This window comes from Bubalus bubalis, chromosome 12, assembly GCF_019923935.1.
Source record: "Bubalus bubalis isolate 160015118507 breed Murrah chromosome 12, NDDB_SH_1, whole genome shotgun sequence".
Lineage (NCBI taxonomy): Eukaryota > Metazoa > Chordata > Mammalia > Artiodactyla > Bovidae > Bubalus > Bubalus bubalis.
In genome coordinates, this window is record NC_059168.1 from 267,981 (window position 1) to 293,263 (window position 25,283).

The window sequence follows — 25,283 nt, forward strand, 5'->3', positions numbered from 1 at the left end:
TGACCTATCCTTAGCGCACCCTTGCTGTGTCCTAACAACCACTGTTTCTTCACTGCTTCACTTTCTAGATTTTGTCCTTCCAGGACCAATGCTAAGCAAGACAGCCTGGGTTTCAGAGTCCACACTTGGGGAAATCGGAAGGAACATCAGCCCAGGCTCCGTCTGGCACCTCTCTTTTCCACAGGACTCCTCAGAGACGAGGACAGCTGCCCGGGCTTTCTCTTCTGAGGCCTGGAGGAGCCATCTCAGAGGGCTTGACGGCCCTGAGGGTGGCAGGTGGGCTCTCCTCTTCACGGATCTCAGGCTTTTGCTGCCCCTCGCCCAAGTTCACACCACCTTCTCCAGACAGAGACCCCTCACCACTGGCAGCAAAGAAGCTGACCTACCTCCTCTGACACTCAAGAATGCTTTAACAACCAGTCACAAGCAGCAACTTACCCTTTCTTCCTCATTTGGTTTAGGGTGGGCGCACACACACACACACACGTGCTCATACATCACTAAAACTTCTTAGAGAGTAATAACAGCCCCAACAGGCCTCCCTAGATGTGTGTCTTTGCTTTATTCTTTTGTATATTGTCCTTTTAAACTTTTAATTTTTGAGAAACTACAATACAGTTTTCTCTCTCCAACACAGAAAGCAATATAATGAACTCCCATGTACTATCACTCAGCACCAATACTTATCAACATTATGCTGCCTTTGTCTCATCTACATTCCAACTCACCCTTTTTCCCCAGAGGATTTTAAAATAAAGAACGACATAACTACACCCTTTGAAAATCTGCACCATGACCATTTGTAACTGACTATTCGAGTACATCCTGAGTACCTTCTATCTTTTTGAGCTATCTCTCTTTCAAAGGTTCAGCGATGAAATTCACTATATCTTTACGTTTCTGGCCACCCCCCTCCTTTTTTTTTTTACTAGCCACACTGTGAGGCATAAGGGATCTTAGTTCCCTAACCAGGGATCAAACCTGTGCCCCCTGTACTGGAAGCACAGAGTCTTAACCACTGGAAGGGAAGTCCCTCTGTATAGACAGCGCACTCTATCTTTCAGCAGTCTGGGGCACACGTCTGAAGATGCCCACTTGAATGCTCGGCCGGCGTCCCATGTCCCACTGTGTGAACTGGGACGGTGCCTCCCATGGTCACATGAAACTCTTTGTAAAAGGCTGCAGGCGCCATCCACCCTACACTACTCATCTGACTCCTGTGGCCAAACTTTCTTTTCTTTTTTGTTGGGGAAAGGAGAAGAAAGAGGATGGATGAAAAAAAGAGAAATGTGTTAAAAGGACTGGCAGCACCCAACGTCCCCAGTCCAGAATTTTGTACTGCTTTAAGCCAGTCACTGGTAGCTGAACTTTAGGGAATTTTTTCTCCTCGGGAGGGAAGTCAGGGAAAGTCAGCAAGAACACAGAAAGCAAAGACCATACACATGCTATCCTAGTTCAGAGACCTACTTTGACACTCTCTTCTTGGCTTCTGTCCTTTTCATCTATATTGCTGCTGCTGCTGCTAAGTCACTTCAGTTGTGTCCGACTGTGTGTGACCCCATAGACGGCAGCCCACCAGGCTCCTCTGTCTCTGGGATTCTCCAGGCAAGAACACTGGAGTGGGTTGCCATTTCCTTCTCCAATGCATGAAAGCAAAAAGTGAAAGGGAAGTCGCTCAGTCGTGTCTGACTTTGCGACCCCATGGACTGCAGCCCACCAGGTCCTCCGTCCCTGGGATTTTCCAGGCAGGAAGACTGGACTATGGTTTTCCAAACCACTGGATGAAGGTGGGTGGTGAGGGGGAGTCCCCTCTGCTCTGCTCACAAAGGCTAGGAGGCTCTTGGCTTATACCATGTTCATGGACACAGTCACTACTTACTTGATAGCCCAGTGCTGTTGATGTTTTGGTATTCAGCATAAAAAACTGCTTTTTCAAGCATTCCCAGGAAAATAACAGCTGCAATCCAGAACTGGATTCTTAATATATCTTTCCAGTAACAGGCAGACCACATCAGCCACAGAACACCATATAGGATATAAACAATACACATCACCATGTAGAACTGTGGGAAGAGAAGCAACTTTAATCAGTTAAGCCTTCTTTTCATTTGAAAATTGAGATTTCTAGAAAACACAAAAGACCCTGAATAGCCAAGGAAAAGAAAACGAAGCTGGAGAAATCAGGCTCCCTAACCTGACACTGCACCACAAGGTTACAATGAAAACAGCACGGCACTGACACAAAGTGAGCACTGGCATCTCTACATTCAGGTTTGCAATCCTCTGTCTCCCAGTCACCGTGGAACCAGAAATAGAGGGTATGTCAGTGCTAGCTATTAAGGAATCACTGCCACTGATCTCTTAAGTTTTTTGAATATTCTAATTAGGATACAAACTCATTTTTAAAAAAAGGAAAAAAATTATCAGAGATACTCACAATCATTAGAGGCCAATCTGATGCAGAGATATATCCATAAGGTCCCAACATAGAAAGAGAAACTGGAGAAAGCAGGATGGGGATAAAGAAATTAAGGTATTAAAATTAATAGGTTTTTCTTAAGTTTTTCAATGTAAGCTCATTCTAAGGCTCCAAGAATATAAACCAAGTGAACAAATGCTAAATTTTTACCTAGCACACACAGAGTACTGGATAATTACTAGTTTGTTTGATTATGTAACCTTATCCAGATATCTTTACTTACAGAAACGGTCTTATACAGCATGGGCTAAGTTGGCTCTTATGCAGACAGCAAAGTAGTCCTGGTCAGAGACTGGCCCTGGCTGAGTCCCTGACCTCACTGAGGACTTTGTCTTTCATAATGTAACTTGGACAAATTACTGAACTCCAGATTCTAGTTTGGGTTGTTGTCTGAGACAGCAGTAACAGAGTGGCAGATACAGTACAAGACTTGCAGGGCTCAGCAACTACTACTGCACCATTTACTATTCAGCAGAAGCTTAAAACTGCCTACTGGTATCAAAGAAAGGAGGCGGGGAGCAGGATGGCGGCGGGGCCCCTGCCCCCTGTGTGGCATGGTCTGGCCCATTACAGCACCTCCAGGAGGAAGCCCTGCTTCACATTCTCCAGAGCAGCCTCTTTACCAGCTTCAGTGGGAAGAACAGCTCTGGGTCTCCTCTGCAGCCATGCCTGTCTCATCTCATTGCTTTCTCCCTCCCCTTTGGACTGGGTGCCCCTCAGAGACAGACTGCGGCTTCACCTCTGTGTCCCCGTGGGTGAATCAGGGCAGTGTGCAAACTCCCAGGATGCTCACATGCTGTTTGGCTACTGTCAGCCCAGCAGATGCCCAGCCTAGAAAGTGAGCGACAAGGCAATTCCAGGACCTATGAGAGCATCTGCTCCCTTGAAAACTGCGTGATGCGCGCCTGGGCTCAGACTAGACACCAGGAGCCACAGCTTCCCGTGACAGAGGGTCTACCTCATCGGGCAGGCAGGGGAGCTCAGGGCACAGAAGCCACGGTTGCCAGAGGCGCTACTTCTACTCCTAGGCTACAAACATATGTTTTTTGTTTCTTTTTGGAACTTTTTAAAGAACAAATTTTTAAACCCCCAATGATGGCCTTTTTCAAGAAACAGAATATAATCTATTTCAACTACAATTAGGGTGTTGCCCACTCATTTCTACATGCTAAAAATTTTTTTCTTTTAATCTGGAGAATTTTGTACCCCTTCATGAAGTTAAAACTTTTTAAAATTTAGCTTAATTTTAAATTTCTAGTCTGTTAAAAAAAAATAAATATTAGAGTTAAGATAAGCATAAAGTTTTAAGTCCCAGAAATAAACAGATTATTCATTTTTGTGATTAAAGAAATTTCTTTTTGAATAATGTATTTTAACAGAGAATATAGATTTGAGTTAATGACAAAAATACAGAATACAGTAAAAACAGACTGTAAATGTGTATACTGTTTAACTATACCGTTCAAATTCCAGCTTGCATCTGTTTTTTCTGTTTTAACAGAAACAATAAAGATATGAAACCCATCTCTTTGTGTTTTGGCTACAACATCCTGAAACAGGAAAAAAAATCCTTTGAGTTATTTTTTCAAATTGCTTTTATAAGATATAGCTAAACAACTGTTCACCACGCTTTAAATCAATCGTTAAGAATCGAACTGGGGGGACTTCCCTGGTGGTCCAGTGGTTAAGAATCCACCTTCCAATGCAGGGGATACGGGTTTGATCCCTGGTTGGGGAACTAAGATCCCACATGCCAGGGGGCAATCAAGCCTATGCGCTGCAACTACTGAGTCTCTGCACTCCAGAGCCTGTGCTCCGCAACAAGAGAAGCCTAAGTGCCACGACTAGAGAAAGGCTGCGTGTTGCAGCAAAGAACCCTGGCACCGCAAGGCAGACCCAATGCAGCTAAAAAAAAAAAAAAACGAATTGGGCTCCTTAAACACACACACACACAGAGGCGGGCTGTAGAAGGATAGTGGGGAGCAGAAGGATTTCCTCGATTTTTTTTTTTTTACCACCAACCATCCTTCCAGAACCAAAGGATGGAGGAGGGAAAAAGCCTTTTCCACTTGCCAATATTTTCTACTTCTTGTATTTCTACAGGTTTCCTCCTAAAGTTACCATTCTATATTTAGTATTATCTTTCAAATAGTTTTTCTAATATCAAGCATTTGGTTGTTAAATGTGTGTGTTTTAAAATTAAACAGGGGAAGAAAGATGTCATATAACATGATTGGAAATGACTCAAATACAGCATATAGGCTAAAACAGGGGTCCTCAACCCCCCCAGGCCACACAGCAGTACCAGTCCGTGGGCTATTAGGACTGGGCCACACAGTAGGAGGTGAGCGGTGGGTGAGTGAGCAAAGCTTTCTGTATTTACAGCTGTTCCCCATCGCTGACATTACTGCCTGAGCTCTGAATGGCAGATCAGTGGTGGCATGTAAGTGCAATGTCCTTGGGTCATCCTGAAACCACCCCCCACCCCAGGTCCGTGGACAAACTGTCTTCCACGAAACCAGTCCCTGGTAGCAAAAACGTCGGGGACTGCTGGGCTAAACTTTTAGATTCCTTCAGGCACTCTGTCGCTCGAGTTCAGACCCACTGAGAAGCTGAACCCGCCTGCCTGGGAACTGCCTGGGCCCTCCATCGCCCCTATGTGGTTGGACCACACTTCTCACACGCCTCCTTCCTGAGTACTCCCTGTTCTTCCCTGTCATTTCCTCCTCCTCCACCTGTGACAGCATGTGTACAAAGAAAGCTGGCTCAGCACCACTGCAGACTGAGTGCCTTTCCACCACCAGACTGTTCCATAAGATGGTTGAAGAAGACCATAAAAGCAAACATCAAGCTCTCCTAAATCTGCTTTCGGTCCCTACACTCAACTCTCTGTAACCCTCTCAACCTCTTAGTCTTCTGACTTTTAGTGAAGTGGAAGTGAAGTCACTCAGTCGTGTCCGACTCTTTGCGACCCCGTGGACCGTAGCCTACCAGGCTCCTCTGTCCATGGGATTTTCCAGGCAAGAGTACTGGAGTGGATGCCATTTCCTTCTCCAGTGGATCTTCCCGACCCAGGAATCGAACCCAGGTCTCCCACATTGTAGACAGACGCTTTACCATCTGAGCCACCAGGGCAGTCTTTTAGTAAGTGACTTTTAGTAATTCTCCCCAATTCTAAATTTTCCCTCCACCTGGTGCTACATCATAGTTTCTATTTCTTTATTTCCCTAAAGTTGATACCGAGTAGCCCACTGCTATGTTGTCTAAGGCATGTGACAGTGTGATTTTATTTTTTAAAGTAAAAGAAGACTACACAGAAGTTACCCTTAAATTATGGCTTTAAAGAGATTTTTTAAACAAAGAAACAAGTATGTACAAAATTCACACAGACATATCTAAGAATATACACTGTTTTAAATTACACTTCTTTTTTTCTTTCCTAATTCTACTCACCCTACTTAAGATCATGAGTATCTATCCATCATCAGATTCTGCTCAGTCTTACTCTAACTTGTATATATTTGATTTAAAGGCAAAGAAAGTGACTTACTGTTGATCCTTCCTGGTTTGAGACATTTCCAGTATTTGATATTAATTGTTTATTCTGGAAAAAAGAACAAAATAATTCCATTTTATACTGTTGCATTTCCATGAGGAAAAATAGTTCTAACAAATTGAGGGGAAAAAAAAAGCTGTTACAAAAAAGTAAAGATTTGAAGGCAGAACACCAGACAACAAATCTCACTGTACCCTAAACACTCGTAACAAAATCCTACACTTAAAAAATTACTTCCTTCTTCAGGGCAGTGGTTTCCATTGGCAGGGAGGGTGTTAGGAACCCAAAGGGGATTCAAAGTGCTCAGATGGTCTATACTTGATCTGGGTCTATGGGGATGGGTTCGGGTTGTGAAAATTCATTAAGCCCTACACTTCTGATACGCATGCTTTATTTTATGTTTATTATACTTCAACACAAATTTTTATTTTTTTTTAATTTTATTTTATTTTTAAACTTTACATAATTGTATTAGTTTTGCCAAATATCAAAATGAATCCGCCACAGGTATACATGTGTTCCCCATCCTGAACCCTCCTCCCTCCTCCCTCCCCATACCATCCCTCTGGGTCATCCCAGTGCACCAGCCCCTCAACACAAATTTTTAAAAGAACCCTTTGAAAAAACAGTTTTTTTTTGATTTTTATAAAAATATTTATCTGGATGCGCCAGGTCTTAGCTGTGGCGCTGGGATCTTCAGGCATGCAGGGTCTCAGCTATGGCACAGGGGATCTAGTTCCGTGACTGGGGATGGAACACAGGTCTCCTATCAAGAGCACCCAGTATTAGCCTCTGGACCACCACAGAAGTCCCCAAAATTTTTATTAAAGAGATTTTCACTTCAGAATTTATAGGACAAAAAAAATCAGTTAAAATGACCCACAGCCTCACTACCCAGGATGATCACTATTAACATTATAGAGTCCAGTCTTCCAGGTTTAGTAGAAGAAAGTGCACAGAGGACAGTTTTCAAGTGTGTTAAATGCTGGTAAGCTGACAGACCTCCAGTAAGAGCAACAGACGTGGGGTCTAACACCATGGAGGTGACTGACCACCTTGACTAGAGCAATTCTGATGGGATGAGGGCAGCAAAGGCCCGCCTGGGGTGGGCAGAAGCAAGGGAGGCGGTGGCAGCAGGTCACGAAAGGCTGATAAAGGGCCTCTTTCAAGGGCGCTGCTGCGCCGGGTGCAAAGGCGCCAAACAGTGGCGCCAGTATCTCACTTACTATGTCCTGCCACACACACAAAAGAACTGAACCTAAAAACTGATGAATTAAGACCTTTCTTTATCACAATACTGGTGACACGAAGTTAAATTGATACTTATATTCACTGGGAAACAAATACATCTGATTTCAACGCGGTGAGACAGATACTCACATTCAGTGGGGGAAACACCTGTAAATCACCGCTGCACTCTACATTTTCATTTTTTGTTGTCCAACATTCACTGTTCTTGAAATAATGACCACAAAAGTCTTCAGTGCCGGGAAGCTCACGTTTCTGTGACAGCTCCTACACAAGGTGAAGTTCTACGTCATGATTCATTTTCACTTAATATCTGAACAATACCAAAAACTTACTTTGTTTGGAACACTTGAGACATTCAGTAGAACAAAATACCAAGAAGAAAAAAAGCTCTGCATATAATTCTGTGTATAACACTTTGTCCTGGGATTACTTTCATTCTACTCCACGTAGAAAGGGTTTTAGAGAGAGAAGCAGTACTCAGTTACAAGGAAAGATAAACCAAACACATAGTAACATAAAGCACAGATGGCAAAACCCCAGTGACTGAAGGGGAACTTTCACTCACACATCAACTAACAATGCGGTTCCAGGCTCCTGGTGGATGAATAAAACCAGGCTCCCAACGGCAGCTCCCGGGTACCAAGAAAAGATTAAGAGGCTCTCAATGGCCAAATGGAAGGCCATGGACTTGAGTTTAAACAAACTCTGGGAGATGGTGAAGGACAGGGAGGCCTGGTGTGCTGCAGTCCACAGGGCCACAGAGAGTCGGATATGACGGAGCGACTGAACAACAACAACTGGCCACATATGGGACAATTTGAGCAAAATACATAAAAACACTAAGAGATTATGACCCACCCAACAAACTAAAAATCAGTGAGTCCATCTTGATAAAGAAAAAGAGAGAGTGCATTCTCATAGTAGGGTGCTAGTAAATGTGGAAGAAAGCACGGAATTAGAGAATCACCATTTAGCAATCATCATGTGTGCGAGGGCTAAGTGGATTCGGTCATGTCTGACTCTTGTGACCCTATGAATTGGAGCCCTCCAGACTCCCCTGTCCATGGGATTCTCCAGGCAAGAATACTGGCCTGGGTTGCCCTTCCCTTCTCCAGCGGACCCTCCCAACCCAGGGTTCGAACCTGCATCTCTTACATCTATCTGCGCTGTCAAGTGGGTTCTTTACTTGCTAGCACCACCTGGGACGCCCCAGCAGTCATCATTAACAACTAATTAATCAGGCAAGAATCAAAGAACATTAAAACAAGGACTGATGAAAAAACAGGATATTTACACGTAAATACAAAAGTATTTCTTCACAAATTATTGTTAACAACAGAGAGAAAAGTAGCAGCTTTACAGTGGAAAACAGACAGAAACTTCCTTAACTGACTGAGCAAATTAACATCATCAAAAATGGGGCAAAACAGTGTATTTTCTAGTGCGTGCATGCTAAGTCACTTCAGCAGTGTCCGACTCTCTGTGACCCCATGGACTGTAGCCTGCCAGGCTCCTCTATCCATGAGCTTCTCTAGGCAAGAATACTGGAGTGGGTTGCCATTTCCTTCTCCAGGGTATGGTATGTCCGACAAAAATATAACCTGAATTTATTCATGAGAAAATTTAAGAAACACTCAAATTGAGGGACATTTTATAAAAATAAATCGATTGTACGTATTGGTGTCATGTCATGAATGACAGCCGACCGCCCCACGCCCCCCAAAAAAAAATCATGCAGAAATACAATGTGATCCTGGATTGGATTCTGTATAAAAAAAAGAAAGAAAAAAAAGCTGCTAAAAAGGACGTTCTTGAGACACTGGCAAAATCTGAATAAGATTTGTTTATCAGCTAATAGGGTAGTATCAACATTAAATATCCTAAATCTGATGTCCTATGCAATCTAAGTGAATATTTTTGTGATTTCCTCAGGAAGCACACACTGACCTCGCCTGGCCTGTTTCCTCCTCTCACACTCTCCCGTCTCCCTCCTCACCTCTTGATGAGCCTCTCACGCTCTCCCATCTCCCTCCTCACCTCTTGATGAGATCTACTCATACTCATGAAATCTGCTCATGTGCACTAAAGCCCTAGGTTCCCTGCTACTCATTTTCTAGATGAATGAAATTTTTACATTTCTTCTTTAAATTAAGTTGATTTTTATTTATGTATGATTCACAAGCCCTTTATCAATGGTTCCTATAACTCTGATTTAAATAATAACTAATGTTTTTCATAGATACAAGGAAACTGATAGACTTGTATTCTCAGAAAGCATATATTTTGACATAATTAAAGCATTTATTGTTAAGTCCCAAAATAAATCTGTGGCACTTCTAAAACTACAGTCTCTATTTCTAGACTCCTCACTTAATGAGCAAATAAATCTTTATACTCCATAATTTTTCCTTCATAGCTTTACACTCATTTAAAATTTGCATTTTACTTACTTCCAACTCAGAATAGTCGTTGTGACAGGTATGATGCTCCAAATACCACTCTATGGTAAACTTCACAGGCCTGGGACAACTGAATGACTTAACTGTTTAGAAAAAGAAAGTCTCATTTTGTAGTAACAATATTGTAAACAATATTATATACCCCAATTTAAATTTCAGGTTTCAAGAATTCAATTTAAAATAGGCTACCTTAAGGAAACAATGAGTAAAATATTACCTAATTCCTCCAAAAAGTCGCCACAAAATGAGACAGGTAAGTTCATTACATTATCACAGTGAACCAAATGTTGCTATAAGACTAGTCATTTCATCTATATGTTAAGTCCAGTGTTAAAATAAACAGAGTACCCAGATATGCTCAGTCACTGTTTATTTCACTCTGAAACGCTCTCTTCACTGACTTATCCACCCAAAAAGTACTGAGTAAGTAGCCCTTGTGTGCCAGGAAGGGACATAGTGGTAAACTAGAATAATACCTGGATGCTTGACAAAAGAGGAATTAGGGGAAAGGAGAGTTAACAGTTAAACAGGCACCTTTGATGGAGGAGGGGGCTGAGAAGAGGGGCTCAAGCGAGCCCTGGGCAAGGTGCCTAACAGTCATGTGGGCGTGAAGAACGGGGCCCCAGCTGGCTCAGGAGCAAAGAACAGAAGTCCGCCCAGGGAAGAGGGGGGTGGACAGACAGGACAAGCAAAGGCCCAGCAGGCGGAGGGTAGCAGCAGTGTGGCCGCCTGAGGCAGTTTGCTAAGGAGTATGGGGTCACCCAAGAGAAAGCCTGATGTCAGATCCATCAAACAGCATAGGCACACATCCAAGGGGCCAATGCTTAACTTTGCAGGCACTAAAATTTCACTCTGTGAGAACTCAGAGATGCTGTCTCCTTTCTCGCACTACTGCTGCTGCTGCTGCTAAGTCGCTTCAGTTGTGTCCGACTCTGTGCGACCCCACAGACGGCAGCCCACCAGGCTCCGCCGTCCCTGGGATTCTCCAGGCAAGAACACTGGAGTGGGTTGCCATTTCCTTCTCCAATGCAGGAAAGTGAAAAGTGAAAGTGACGTCGCTCAGTCGTGTCCGATTCCTCGAGACCCCATGGACTGCAGCCCACCAGGCTCCTCCGTCTATGGGATTTTCCAGGCAAGAGTACTGAAGTGGGGTGCCATTGCCTTCTCCTGCACATGTATAAACCCAAATGCCCAACTGCTCACTTAAAATAAATAGTAACTATAAAGTAGACATGTAACGATCAATTAGCTGTCTTCAACAAGCCTTCCTGGACGCCCAGTGTGATGCGGAGGTTGCCTGGTGAGCATGGCAGAACAGGAGGCTCAGGTGCATCCACCCCTGCCAGCCACCTGTCAGAGCCTTGGTCACAGCTCAAGACAGACCTCTCGCCCACCAGCGCTGAGGCACTGCCAGCTTTCACCCAACTCAACTCTCATTTAAAAAGAAATGCTTTTGTTCCTAACTCCCTCCTGCTGCCTCACTCTTTCTCCCTTTAGATATGTTAATACTAAACTGTGATCTACTTCAAGCCTGACTCAGACATTTACACTGTGTTGCATGCTTGCTCAGTCATGTCAGACTCTTTGCGACCCCACGGACTGTAGCCCACCAGGCTCCCCTGCCCATGGGATTCTGCAGGCAAGAATATTGGAGTGGGTTGCCATTTCCTCCTCCAGGGGATCTTCCCGAACCAGGAACTGAACCCGTGTTTCCTGTGTCTCCTGCACTGCAGGTGATTCTTTACCGCTTGAGCCATAAAAACCAAATATCTGTTTCACTGGTCCATATAAACTTTTACTCCCCCACAGAGTTTTTTTTGTCTGCCCCCGTGTTTAAAATCTTGTCTAGACACCGTGACATGAATTTATTAAAGCACTGAGATGCCAAAATCTTTTCCTCACCCACCTTGGGCTTTGATTTCTTCTTACCAAGTTCTTATCACCGACTGAAGATCTATGATCTCAGGGAGCTGCTTTAACCCGCCTCTGCTTTCTAGCTAATGACTCGCCTACTTCCATCAGCAGAGACCACACAGCGCACGACAGCCCAACAGATGATCAGAGGATGGCATGAGAGAGAAAATGGGCATGGCTGTGGAGGCCATGAAGCCCAACTGCTTATCCAACCAAAAAAACTACTCCTTATCCCCAAACTTTAGCCCTGGCAACCAACTGACCTAGTCAACTTACTGGAAACACCAAGAGGACTGAGGGCACAGTAAACCCACTAAGTTTACCATGAAACACTGAGATCAAGTGTAAACCCACTTGTTGTTATTTACTCGCTAAGTCGTGTCCAACTCTTTGCAACTCCATGGACTATGGCCCACCAGGCTCCTCTGTCCATGGGATTCTCCAAGCAAGAATACTGGAGTGGGGTGCCATTTCCACCTCCAGGGGATCTTCACGACCCAGGGATCGAAGCCGCATCTCCTGCATTGATAGGCGGGTTTTTCACTGCTGAGCCACTAGGGAAGCCTGAAAACCCACTAAATATACTGAAAACCTCTCCCTCTATGACTTGTTAGTCATGACATATCGGTATTTACATAGACAAGAGTCCCGAGCAGTATTTTCGCTTTCATAAGCCCTAAAATTGTATGCAGGTCAGGAAGCAGCAGTTAGATCTGGACATGGAACAACAGACTGGTTCCAAATAGGAAAAGGAGTACGTCAGGGCTGTATATTGTCACCCTGCTTATTTAACTTATATGCAGAGTACATCATGAGAAATGCTGGGCTGGAAGAAACACAAGCTGGAATCAAGATTGCCGGGAGAAATATCAATAACCTCAGATATGCAGATGACACCACCCTTATGGCAGAAAGTGAAGAGGAACTCAAAAGCCTCTTGATGAAAGTGAAAGTGGAGAGTGAAAAAGTTGGCTTAAAGCTCAACATGCAGAAAACGAAGATCATGGCATCCGGTCCCATCACTTCATGGGAAATAGATGGGGAAACAGTGGAAACAGTGTCAGACTTTATTTTTTTGGGCTCCAAAATCACTGCAGATGGTGACTGCAGCCATGAAATCAAAAGACACTTACTCCTTGGAAGGAAAGTTATGTCCAACCTAGACAGCATATTCAAAAGCAGAGATATCACTTTGCCAACAAAGGTCCGTCTAGTCAAGGCTATGGTTTTTCCTGTGGTCATGTATGGATGTGAGAGTTGGACTGTAAAGAAGGCTGAGCGCCGAAGAATTGATGCTTTTGAACTGTGGTGTTGGAGAAGACTCTTGAGAGTCCCTTGGACTGCAAGGAGATCCAACCAGTCCATTCTGAAGGAGATCGGCCCTGGGATTTCTTTGGAAGGAATGATGCTAAAGCTGAAACTCCAGTACTTTGGCCACATCATGTGAAGAGTTGACTCATTGGAAAAGACTCTGATACTGGGAGGGATTGTGGGCAGGAGGAGAAGGGGACGACAGAGGATGAGATGGCTGGATGGCATCACTGACTCGATGGACGTGAGTCTGGGTGAACTCCAGGAGTTGGTGATGGACAGGAAGGCCTGGCGTGCTGCGATTCATGGGGTTGCAAAGAGTCAGACACGACTGAGCGACTGAACTGAACTGAACTGAACCCCTAAAATCCTAATTAAAATATCAGTGTCTAATAATTTTTATTTCATACTATAATCATGTATATTTAGACAGATTTCAGAGGCACAAAGGTTTCATCACAATCATGGCATTTCCTATATCCATAAAATAAAAGAATTTATTGTATTTTAAAAGGGATTCAAAGTCAAATTTCACAGAAGTGAAATACTGTTTTGCTGAAGATTCCTTTATTAGGCTTTAACTATAACTTTTAAAGAATGATTCATATTACATTTTCTGAGACAAGATTAGAAAAATCCATTCTTGAAGATAACTACAATTTGACTGGATCAAAAGAGACTTTTAAAATGTTATAATCACCTAAAAACATCTGCCTAGTTTAAAATACATAATATTATAATGTGTCATGTTAGTTTATATTATGCTAATATATTAGATTATATGTTGCTTACTTATAATTTATTGTTACTTCAGTATTACTTACCAGAAAACTTGATCTCAGTAGAGTTAAACATAGTTTTCCTAAATATCAAAGGTCCTGATTTCTGTAATGAGAAACAAAGAAATATAGAAAGATCTTGTTAGGGACTTCCCTCGTGGTCCAGTGGCTAGGATTCCCTGCTCCTCAAGCAGGGGGCCAGGTGTGATCCCTGGTCAGAAAGCTAGATCCCACATCTAACTAGTAACTAGCTAACTAACCAGAGCTAATACCCGGTGCAGCCAAATTAAGAAATAAATATACTGGACTTCCCTGGTGCTAAGTGGATAAGAATCAGCTGCTAATGCAGGAGACCTGGGTTTGATCCCTGATCTGGGAAGACTGCATATGCCACAGAACAACTAGGCCTGGGTGCCACGAATGCCCACTCGCCCAGAGCCCGCACTCTGCCACGGGAGAAGCCCCCGCAATGGGAAGCCCACGCACTGCAAATGGAGTAGCCCCTGCTCGCTGCAACTGGAGAAAACCCTCGAGCAGCAACCAAGATTCACCGCAACCAAAATATATATATACACGTGTATTTTTAAAAACTAATAAAGAAAAATCTTGTTAAAAACATTTCTCTCTACTGTTTAAAAGTACTGTTGTACTCTGGAAAATAAACACCAAAGAACTGACGTTTTTGAATTGTGGTGCTGGAGACCATTCTTGAGAGTCCCTTGGACTGCAAGATTGAACCATGAATCCTAAAGGAAATCAACCCTGAATATTTATTGGGAGGACTGATGCTAGAGCTGAAGCTCCAATCCTTTGGCCCCCTGATGCGAAGAGCCAATTCACTGGAAAAGACCCTGATGTTGGGAAAGATTGAAGGCAAAAGAAGAAAGGGACGACTAAGGATGAGATGGTTGGATAGCATCACTGACTCAGTGGACATGAATTTGAGTAAACTCTAGGAGATGGTGAAGGAAGCCTGGTGTGCTGTGGTCCATGGTGTCACAAAGAGTCAGACACGACTTAGCGACTGAACAACAACAACAATCCTTTCACTCCTCCCTATGACCAAATCAATTATTATTATTTTTTTTAATGTAAATCTTGGACTTCCCTGGTGGTCCAATGGTTAAGACAACATGCTTCCAATGCAGTGGGCACAGGTTTGATCCCTGGTGAGGGAACTAAGATCCCACATGGTGTGTGGTCAAAAAGAGAAAAAACAAAGCAACCCATAAATCTGGTCCCATCACTGCCTCGATCAGAGCCTTGTCCCGTGTAATCTACTCCCTGCAGCGGACATGAGGCCCCCACAAGGCTCACAGCCTGAGGCCAGCAGCACACAGGGGCCGAGGGAGGGCTGCGTGTCTTGTGGCTGCGCCTGCTCTCCTGGCATCCACATAAACGCGCCTTTGATTAAACAGCTGACCCTCTCTCTGAGCTGTGGCTTACCACCCTCTCTGTGTGTGCACTCAGTCATGTCTGACTCTTCGACACTCCACGGACTGTAGGCCACCAGGCTCCTCTGTCTCTGGGATTTCCCAGGCAATAAGGAAGCGGATTGCAATTTCCTTCTTCAAGGGATCTTCCCGATCCAGGGTTCAAACCTGCGTCTCTTGCATCTCCTGTACTGGCAGGCAGATTCTTTACCACTGCACTATACCACAGACTGTCTCTTTACAACAGACCAAATCTCCCTGTGGCTCACAGGGCCCGGTGTAACCAAGGCCTAGTCCTCAAAAACATAATACTCCTTCCAGCCCTCAGGACCTTAGTGGTCAACCTGAAAACTTACCTGAAAATTTACTCTTCCTCTAGTTATTTCCTTCTGACCCCTGAAAGCCCAGCTCAACATCCCCTTCCTCAGGGCATCTTCCACCAGGGCCCACACCAGGCCGGCCCTCCCTTGCAAGGTTCGTAGGACCCATTCCTTGCATCCCTCACCACAAGCACAATGAAACCTTGTACTAGCTAGTTATTTCACGACGCCCTCAGTCGGCTCAGTCGCTCAGTCGTGTCCGACTCGGTGCGGCCCCGTGGACTGCAGCACGCCAGGCCTCCCTGTCCATCACCAACTCCTGAAATTTGCTCAAACTCACGTCCATTGAGTTGGTAATGCCATCCAGCCATCTCATCCTCTGTCGTCCCCTTCTCCTCCCGCCTTCAATCTTTCCCAGCATCAGGTTCTTCCCATCAGGTAGCCAAAGTACTGGACTTTCAGCTTCAGTATCAGTCCTTCCAATGAATATTCAGGACTAATTTCCTTTAGGATTGACTGGTTTGATCCATGTCTGCCCTCACCAAGAATAAAAATTCTGTGAGAAGAGATTAAGTTAAGCGAACAAGTGGTTAGGAATTACAGGAAAACCCTGATAGGAGAAACTGTTCTTTCTTGATAACCCTTTTCCCTCCATGATGGTTTTCTTCAAGATTTTTTTTAAAGTCTTTATTGAATTTGCTACAATATTGCTTCTGTTTAATGTTTGGGGTTTTTGTCCTTGAGGCATGTAGGATCTTAATTCCCCGACCAGGGATCAAACCTACATCCCCTGCATTAGAAGGTGCACTCTTAACCACTGGACCACCACGGAAATCCCATCCCTCCTCAACAGTTTCAACATCAATAAAACCCCCTCCTCTGAGCTGCACGTCCACATACCCAATTACCTAAAGGTCACGCCCTCTGGGATGTCCAATACTGTCCACATTTGAGTGAGTGAGTGAGTGAAGTCGCTTAGTCGTGTCCGACTCTTTGCGACCCCGTGCACTGTAGCCCAAAAGGCTCCTCCGTCCATGGGATTCTCCAGGCAAGAGTACTGGAGTGGGTTGCCATTTCCTTCTCCAGGGGATCTTCCCGATCCAGGGATTGAACCCAGGTCTTCCGCATTGCAGGCAGACGTTTTAACCTATTTCACCTGCACTAAACCAGACGCCTCCCCCTCTGCTCCTCACCAGCTCTCCCTGTGCTGACCAGCTTGGTTGTATGTAGGTTATGCCATCCCCAATCACCCAAGTCATGGTTTCTTTGGGTCTCTCACCTCCATCACCCAATCTCCAAGGCACACCTACTTTATCTCACAGACACTTCTCAGATTTAGCCCTTTCTCTTCATTCCTGCAGGGCTTCCCTGCTGGCTCAGTGGTTCAGAATCCACCTGCCAATGCAGGAGACATGGGTTCAGCCCCTGCGTTGGGGAGGCCCCCCGGAGGAGGAAATGGCAACCCACTCCAGTATTCTTGCCTGGGAAATCCCATGGACAGAGGAGCCTAGAAGGCTACAGTCCATGGGGCCATACAGAGTCAGTCACGACTGAGTAACAAAGCAAACACCCCCTCCATTCCTGCCACCACTGCCCTGATTCAGGCCTATACTTCTGCAATTAACTGGTACCTCTGCCTCCAGACTGGAGCCTACAATTCATCCTTAGATAACAGCCACCGTGATTAGCAGGTATGTCTAAAACTCTTCCATGGCTTGCCCTCATTCACACTCCCAAGTTGCTACTGGTGGCCAACATGTAAATTCAACCTACAAAATGGGTTGTGTTGGGCCCACAAGGAGCCTTTTAAAACTTTTTCTGAATTAGTTGACACAGTAAAAATATATGGACTTCCCTGGAGGTCCAAAGGTTAAGATTCTGCACTTTCCCTGCAGGGGGTGAGGGTCTGACACCTGGTTGGGGAACTAAGATCCCACATGCTGTGTGGTGCGGCCAAAAAAGATAAAAAAATGTGTCGACCGCCCTACAGCATCCACAGCTAGAGCTGAATGGCAAGCGCCCTCTTCAGCAGTGGCACGTCATCTGCAGTTCACAGCATTCCCCACCGGCCCCAAACCTAACGCTTCACTCACTGATAGGACTTGCCTCAGCCCCCACAGGTCCTTGAGTTTGAGGCCACAGGCTCAAGGCCAAGCTCAGGGATGGAAGGCTTATGGTGGTCCAATCCCAACTAACACTCCTGCCTTGTCAGCAGACTCACCAAGAGTTTCTACACGGCTGCTGTTATACTTGCCGCCCCCTTCTTCATCTACGCATCCTTTCAGAGTCAGCCAGGCACCAACTCCAGAAAGTGGGGTTAGGTGATTTCCTCAGTGCTCCAGTAATATCCCAGGAATGCCACCATGTGTGTCATTACTACCCACGAATCTGCTCTCCCTCCACTGTGTGAGCTTCTTGAAAGAGGCGGCTGGGTCTAAAATACATCCTTCCAACAGCGATGGCCAATGTAGTGCATGGCACATGGTAGGCAGGCACTTAAACTGTTGACCTTTACAATCGAAAGAACCATTTCTGGATGAATTTGTAGGACAAATGAAAGAAAGCTACATTTTCCTTTCCAGTTCTGAATAACAAGTTGTGACAAATTAAAATAGGGGAGAGGAAAAAAAAATCAGCCCACCCTTTGCAAAGAGCTTTATGGATTGTTACTGTGAGAGTTGGACTGTGAAGAAGGCTGAGCGCCGAAGAATTGATGCTTTTGAACTGTGGTGTTGGAGAAGACTCTTGAGAGTCCCTTGGACTGCAAGGAGATCCAACCAGTCCATTCTGAAGGAGATCAGCCCTGGGATTTCTTTGGAAGGAATGATGCTAAAGCTGAAACTCCAGTACTTTGGCCACCTCATGCAAAAAGTTGACTCATTGGAAAAGACTCTGATGCTGGGAGGGATTGTGGGCAGGAGGAGAAGGGGACGACAGAGGATGAGATGGTTGGATGGCACCACTGACTTGATGGACGTGAGTCTGAGTGAACTCCGGGAGTTGGTGATGGACAGGGAGGCCTGGCGTGCTGCGATTCTTGGGGTCGCAAAGAGTTGGACACAACTGAGCGACTGAACTGACTGACTGTCCTGAATCACACAGGACTAAAGATCATGTGGGGCTTTCCTGCTGGCTCAGTGGTAAAAAATTCACCTGCCAATGCAAGAGACATGGGTTTGATCCCTGGGTCAGGAAGATCCCCTGGAGAAGGAAATGATAACCCACTCCAGTATCCTTGCCTGGGAAACCCCATGGACAGGGGAGCCTAACAGGTTACAGTCCATGGGATCACAGAAGTGTCGGACATGACTCAGTGACTAAACAACAAAAATAAAGATTATATGGGATCCAAAGAAAAATTTTCTTTCTCACGCAAGAAGCAAAGTTATTTTCTCCCCATGGCTTTAGGAATCTCCCTATCCAAAGTGTACTTGGCAAAGATCTTTACAGATATGGTCAAGCAGTCTGTTTGCAGCCAATTTATTTCCAATTTATTCTGTCTTAGTTTATGCTATTGCCCATTCACTACAGAAGCAGCATGAAACCTTAAGTGTGGTTCTCTGTGAAGGAAAGTTACTTGGCTCAAAATTGCCTGGAGTTAAAATTCCCCTCCAGGTCCTCCCCACCATTCTATGCAAAACAAAGACCTCCCTTACCGGAAGAAAACAAATGGACATTAAGGTTGATTACGCCCAGCTCCCAGCCGGTCCAGCCTCTGGCCAATCTCCAGAATTCTTTGCCCTAGCCATCTAGGAGATAACTACTCTGAACAACCTTGGAGAACAGGCCCCCTTAAGACAGTAGCTTTCCACATACATGCCTATACATACTTACTCTTTTCTTGGGTTAGTGCAGCAGCTCACTAATCTGACTGCTGCCCCTTCTCGCCTCATTGAAGGTGGTCTGTTCCTGTAAAGTGCCGGTTTTGCTGAACCTTGCCTTCTCTAACTCCCTTACCTTACACTCTGAATTTTGCTTTTTACTGTTCAGAGAAATTCAATAATGGAGATACACAGGCTCTATGATTGGTACACAAAATAGGGCACCAACCCAGGAGAATCCTGGAAGAAATGGTTGCACTGGGTCTTAAAGAGTCAGAAACATACATACTCTAGCCTCTATGTAGCTTTTGTGCTATAGGAAGAATTTGTAGTCTCCTACACTACTTTCTTTTTCTGATTGAGGAATTCAAAATGTAAGTTTTGCCTTTAGAATTCAGACATCCAGACTTCCCAGGTGGTCCAGAGGTTAACAATTTGCCTGCCAATGCAGAGGACATGGGTTGGATAGCTGGTCCAGGAAGATCCCATATGCTGCAGGCTCACCACAACTACTGAGGCTCCAGCCCTAAAGACCCTGCTCTACAGCAAGAGAAGCCTCTGCAATGAAAGGCCTGAGCACCTCAACTACAAGTGGTTCCCGCTCACAGCAAACAGAGAAAACCCACACGCAGCAAGGAAGACCCAGCGCAGCCATAAATAAAAATAAATTAATAAAAAGAATTCAGACATCGCTTCTATACATGTGGAAAATATTCATCTCAAACAGAGATGGATGAATCAAATCATCTGACTCTAGAAAAGTCGTAGTAAGGCCTCTTCGATTTCCTGTCCCTCTTTAGCAAATCTTTCCAAAATTCTACCCCGGCATTCCTCCCACAACATGAGACATGAAACTTCCAGATGTCAAGTTCTCAAATGACCTGCCCTGGAAAGGAAGAGTTTCCACGGGTTCAAGCCTGCGGACTAGCCTTGCAAATGTCCCGCCCCCGCCCCCCAACCACACAAACTCCCAGAACTGTGATAGGAGCCCGAGAGAAACCCAGAATGAGGGAAAGGGAGTGGCATGACTGTTGCCTGTTCCCTTCTGGAAGAAAGGAAGAAGGAAGAAAAAGGGAGAGAGGGAGGAAGAGAGAGAAAAAGAGGAATAAAGACGCACACGCTTTATAAATGTATGCGGAAACTGAAACCCTGCCAAGTCCTTCCTGTGGCTACACGGGTGTGGCCCTGTGGCTACACCCCGGCACGAGGGGTCAAATCCAAAGATGCCGCTAGGAGTGCCAAGGGGTTCAGGGCTCAGGTCTGAATAAAGAAGGGCCTGATCTAGCCAGAGACTGTCCGAGCAGAGCGAGAGGCCAGGACTACGGGAAAGATGATTTTCACTAACAGGGTTCAGAGAGGAGAGCCGCCCCCCTGCACAGAAGCCTGACTCATCTTCCCCATAGGCTAGATCTGGCCGGAGGAGGGGGCGCTCCCCGCCCACAGAGGACAAAAGGCCCAGGAAACGTATTGGGCGCCCAGAGCAGACTTGGCCAGATGAACAAGCCCGGGACTGGCTCCTAGCGGGGGCCAGAGAACCCTGCGGGCCTGAGATGCGCCTCGCCTCGGTCCCGACATTCCGCTTACGTCACTGATCGTCGCGGTCCAGAGCCCGACCTCGGGGACGGCGCCCACAGCCGCCGGGCCGCAGCACAGGAGGCAGAGGGCGAAGCGCAGCAGCGGGCGCCCCGCGGGAAGGCGGCGGCGGGGCGGGAGCCAGACCCCGTCGCGGCAGACGGCAGCCATCTTTACGCGGAAGCCGCACCTGGCGATCCGCCACACCGCGAGCCCGCACCTGGTGCAGGCCCGCCCCCGGGAGGCGGGTTCGGGCCCAGGAAGTCTGGATGGGACGTGGAGACTGGGCTCAGGGCCAGCTGGGGCGGACGGGGGCGGCCAGAGCGTGAAGAGTAGAGGGGGGGGGGGGGGGGGGGGTCCGAGCGTGGAGGTGGAGCCAGGCGGGGAGGCGGGGCCTGGAGGGGAGGCGAGGGGCGTGGCTCAGGGCCGGAGGGGTCGGAGAGTGCGGGAGGCGGCCAAAGCGTGAAGAGTAGAGAGGGAGGGGCGGGGCTCAGGGCCGGCCGGGGTTAGAAGGGGCGGGGTGGGGGCGGGGCCAGAGCGTGGAGGTGGGGCCAGGAGGGGAGGCGGGGCCTGGAGAGGAGGCGAGGGGCGGGGCTCAGGGCCGGCGGGGGCGGAGAGTGGGGGGGGGCCGAGCGTGAAGAGTAGAGGGGGAGGGGCGGGGGTGGTCCGAGCGTGGAGGTGGGGCCAGGCGGAGAGGCGGAGCCTGAGAGGAGGCGAGGGTTGGGGCTCTGGGCCGGCCGGGGCGAAGAGTGGGGGGGCGCCAGAGCATGAAAAGTAGAGGGAAAGGGGCGGGGTGGGGTCCGAGCGTGGAGGTGGGGCCATGCGGGGAGGCGGGGCATGGAGGGGAGGCGAGGGGCGGGGCCCGAAGGGGTTGGGCCGCAGTGTGAAAGCGGGGCGGGAGGGGAGGCGGGGCGCTGAACCAGGCTGGTGTGGACCAGCGGGTCAGGAGTGGAAGCGAGGGGCGCGGCTCAGGGCTGGACGGGGCTTAAGGTGGGGCACGAGCTTGGAAAGGAAAAGGGGCGGAGAGGAGGAAGAGGGGTCCAAGTATGAAGGCGGGGCCAGGTAGGGAGGGGAGCCGGCAGAAGAGGCGAGGGGCGGGGCTCAGCGTTGGGCCGGAGTGTGGAAGCGGGTGGGAGGGGAGGCGGGGCTCTGAATCTACCTGAGCTGGAGGTGGCTTTAGCCAGAGGCCGAAAGCTCAGGTCCCAGACTCCACGTGGCTGTGGTCAGAGGCTTTTGTTGTTGTTGCTCAGGCGCCCAGTCGTGTCCAGACTTTTTCCTATCCCATGGACTGCAGCACGCCAGGCCTCCCTGTCCCTCATCATCTCCTGGAGTTTGCACAAGTTCATGTTCATTGAATCCATGATGCAGTCCAGCCATCTCATCCTCTGACGCCTTCTTCTCGTTCTGCCCTCAGTCTTTCCCAGCATCAGGGATTTTTCAAATGAGTCGTCTGTTTGCAACATATGACCAAATACTGGAGCTTCAACTTAAGCATCAGTCTTTCTAGTGAATAATCAGGGTTGAGCTCCCTTAAGATTGACTGGTTTGGTCTCCTTGCTGTCCAAGGGGCTTTTGGGAGTCTTCTCCAGCACCATAGTTGGAAGGCATCAATTCTTTGGCATTGTGCCTTCTTTACAGTTTAGCTCCCACAACCGTATGTGACCATTAGTAAGACCACAGCCTTGACTATACAGACCATTGTTGACAGAGTAATGTTTCTGCTTTTCAACACACTGTTTAGGTTTGTCATCGCTTTCCTGCCAAGAAACAATCGTCTTCTGATTTCATGGCTGCAGTCACTGTCCGCAGTGATTTTGGAGTCCAAGAAGAGGAAATCTGTCACTACTTCCACCTTTTCCCCTTCTATTTGCAATGCAGTAATGTGGCCAGAATTTGGCAATAAGGAGTTCATGATCTGAGCCACAATGCGGAAACAGTGGAAACAGTGTCAGACTTTATTTTTTGGGGCTCCAAAATCACTGCAGATGGTGACTGCAGCCATGAAATTAAAAGACACTTACTCCTTGGAAGGAAAGTTATGACCAACCTAGATAGCATATTCAAAAGCAGAGACATTACTTTGCCAACAAAGGTCCGTCTAGTCAAGGCTATGGTTTTTCCTGTGGTCATGTATGGATGTGAGAGTTGGACTGTAAGGAAGGCTGAGCGCCGAAGAATTGATGCTTTTGAACTGTGGTGTTGGAGAAGACTCTTGAGAGTCCCTTGGACTGCAAGGAGATCCAACCAGTCCATTCTGAGGGAGATCAGCCCTGGGATTTCTTTGGAAGGAATGATGCTAAAGCTGAAACTCCAGTACTTTGGCCACCTCATGTGAAGAGTTGACTCATTGGAAAAGACGCTGATGCTGGGAGGGATTTTGGGCAGGAGGAGAAGGGGACGACAGAGAATGAGATGGCTGGATGGCATCACTGACTCGATGGACGTGAGTCTGGGTGAATTTTGGGAGTTGGTGATGGACAGGGAGGCCTGGCGTGCTGCGATTCATGGGGTCACAAAGAGTTGGACACGACTGAGCAACTGAACTGAACTGAACTGAACTTACGTGGCCAGATGCCATGATCTTAGTTTTTTTAATATTTAGTCTTAAGCCGGCTCTTTCACTCTACTCCTTCACCCTCATCAAGAGGCTCTTTACTTCCTCTTCACTTTCTGCCATCAGAGTGGTATCATCCGCATATCTGAGGTTGTTGATGTTTCTCCCACCTATGTTGATTCCATCTTGTAACATCCAGCCTGTCATTTCTCATGATGTGCTCAGTGTATCGGAGAAGGCAATGGCACCCCACTCCAGTACTCTTGCCTGGAAAAACCCATGGATGGAGGAGCCTGGTGGGCTGCGGTCCATGGGGTCACTACGAGTCAGGCACAACAGATTGACTTCACTTTCACTTTTCACTTTGCTGCATTGGGGAAGGAAATGGCAACCCACTCCAGTGTTCTTGCCTGGAGAATCCCAGGGACGGAGCAGCCTGGTGGGCTTTCGTCTATAGGGTCTCACAGAATCGGACACGACTGAAGCGACTAAACAAACAGGGTGACAGAGGCTCATAGGGTGGAGCTACTAGTTAAAGTTCTCTGTGTGATTCAGTCTCTTGGATCCTTTGCATTTATTCATACCCCAAGCCCCTCATCTCAGGGGAAACAAATTGTTTTCTAAATTCATGGTGCGCGCCTGCAAAGTGCTTTGAGGTCGGGTCAGTTGAACCCAGGGCACTGTATTGTGAGTATATTGTCAGTGGCATAGTTAATAATTTTTAGAACGAATAAAGTTGTCTGGTTACTGTTTAAAGCTCAGAGGGGTAAAGCTTTTGTCTGTCTTAATTGTTTTACTTCACCAGGCATTTTCGACTGTGAAAAGTGAATAAATGTCTTGCTGTCAAAGAGAACTGCAGTTGTTCATTTTTTATTAAATGTAAATAATGTCCACAGGGAGAATGAAATCCTAGTTTAACAATCATTAATGTAAAATACAATCAATTTATAGTCAAGAGGACATGGCCTTATCAGTCACCCTGTGCTGTGCTGTGCTTAGTCACTCGGTTGTGTCTGATTCTTTGTAACCTCGTGGACTGTAGCCCTCCAGGCTCCTCTATCCATGGGGATTCTCCAGGCAAGAATACTTGAGTGGGTTGCCATGCCCTTTTCCAGGGAATCTTCCCATCCCAGGGATCAAACCCAGGTCTCCCACATTGCAGACGGATTCTTTACTGTCTGAGCCACCAGGAACCGATCCATCACCCCAGTCACTTATTTAGCCAGTAATTATTGAGAGCCTGCAGTGCAGTATGTGTGTGCTCAGTGATATCAGACTCTTTGAGACCCCACAGACTGAAGCCCACCAAGTTCCTTTGTCCATGGGATTTTCCAGGCAAGAATAATGGAATGGGTTGTGGTTTCCTCTTCCAAAGGATTTTCCTGACCCAGAGTTCGAACCTACATCTCCTGTGTCTCCTGCATTGGCAAGCGGATTCTTTACCACTGAGCCACCTGAAAACTGTATTGAGAGCCTAATCATAATAAAGACTGCACGTGCATTCCATCTGTGCCTTTCCCAGCAAGTACTTGATATCATTGCTATGTGGATGGAAATAATAGCCTATGCCAAGGGCCTGGAGGAACAGAAAGACCTACCAGATGACTAGTTATTGGTGTGAGATGGACAATGGGAAGACTGGGAATATTTAAACAGTAGTAGAAAATCAGGGTCCTGCTAAGCAGTTTAGTCTAAGACATCAGAGAGGCAGTAAGGGTTCTTAAGCAAGGAGGATGAAGTGACCCGATCATTTTGGTTATCCTATGGAAACTGTGTTAAGGAGGGCAATGAGATGATTAGCTAAGAATACATCAATGCTTTGTATGACCAGTGA

At 46.6% G+C, this 25,283-nt stretch overlaps 1 protein-coding gene across 7 annotated transcripts in view; it reads right to left on the minus strand.

Annotated features, from left to right (window-relative positions):
* Positions 1-21,296, minus strand: part of TMEM87B (transmembrane protein 87B) — a 51,230-nt gene extending 29,934 nt beyond the window's left edge. For 3 of the 7 annotated variants that reach the window (XM_045162174.1, XM_045162173.1, XM_045162172.1), the window contains exons 1-8: positions 20,908-21,249; positions 13,795-13,855; positions 9,737-9,828; positions 7,416-7,550; positions 6,030-6,083; positions 3,939-4,029; positions 2,438-2,499; positions 1,880-2,063 (exon numbers count right to left, since the gene is read on the minus strand). In XM_045162174.1, coding sequence (XP_045018109.1) covers positions 1,880-2,063; positions 2,438-2,499; positions 3,939-4,029; positions 6,030-6,083; positions 7,416-7,550; positions 9,737-9,828; positions 13,795-13,855; positions 20,908-21,066 — 838 coding nt within the window. In that variant the 5' untranslated portion in view covers positions 21,067-21,249. Of the gene's footprint in view, positions 1-1,879; positions 2,064-2,437; positions 2,500-3,938; positions 4,030-6,029; positions 6,084-7,415; positions 7,551-9,736; positions 9,829-13,794; positions 13,856-15,842; positions 15,892-20,907 lie in introns of those variants that run through there. The other 4 variants (XM_045162177.1, XM_045162175.1, XM_045162171.1 and 1 more) reach the window with 4 other exon arrangements.
* Positions 21,297-25,283: the final 3,987 nt, after the last annotated feature.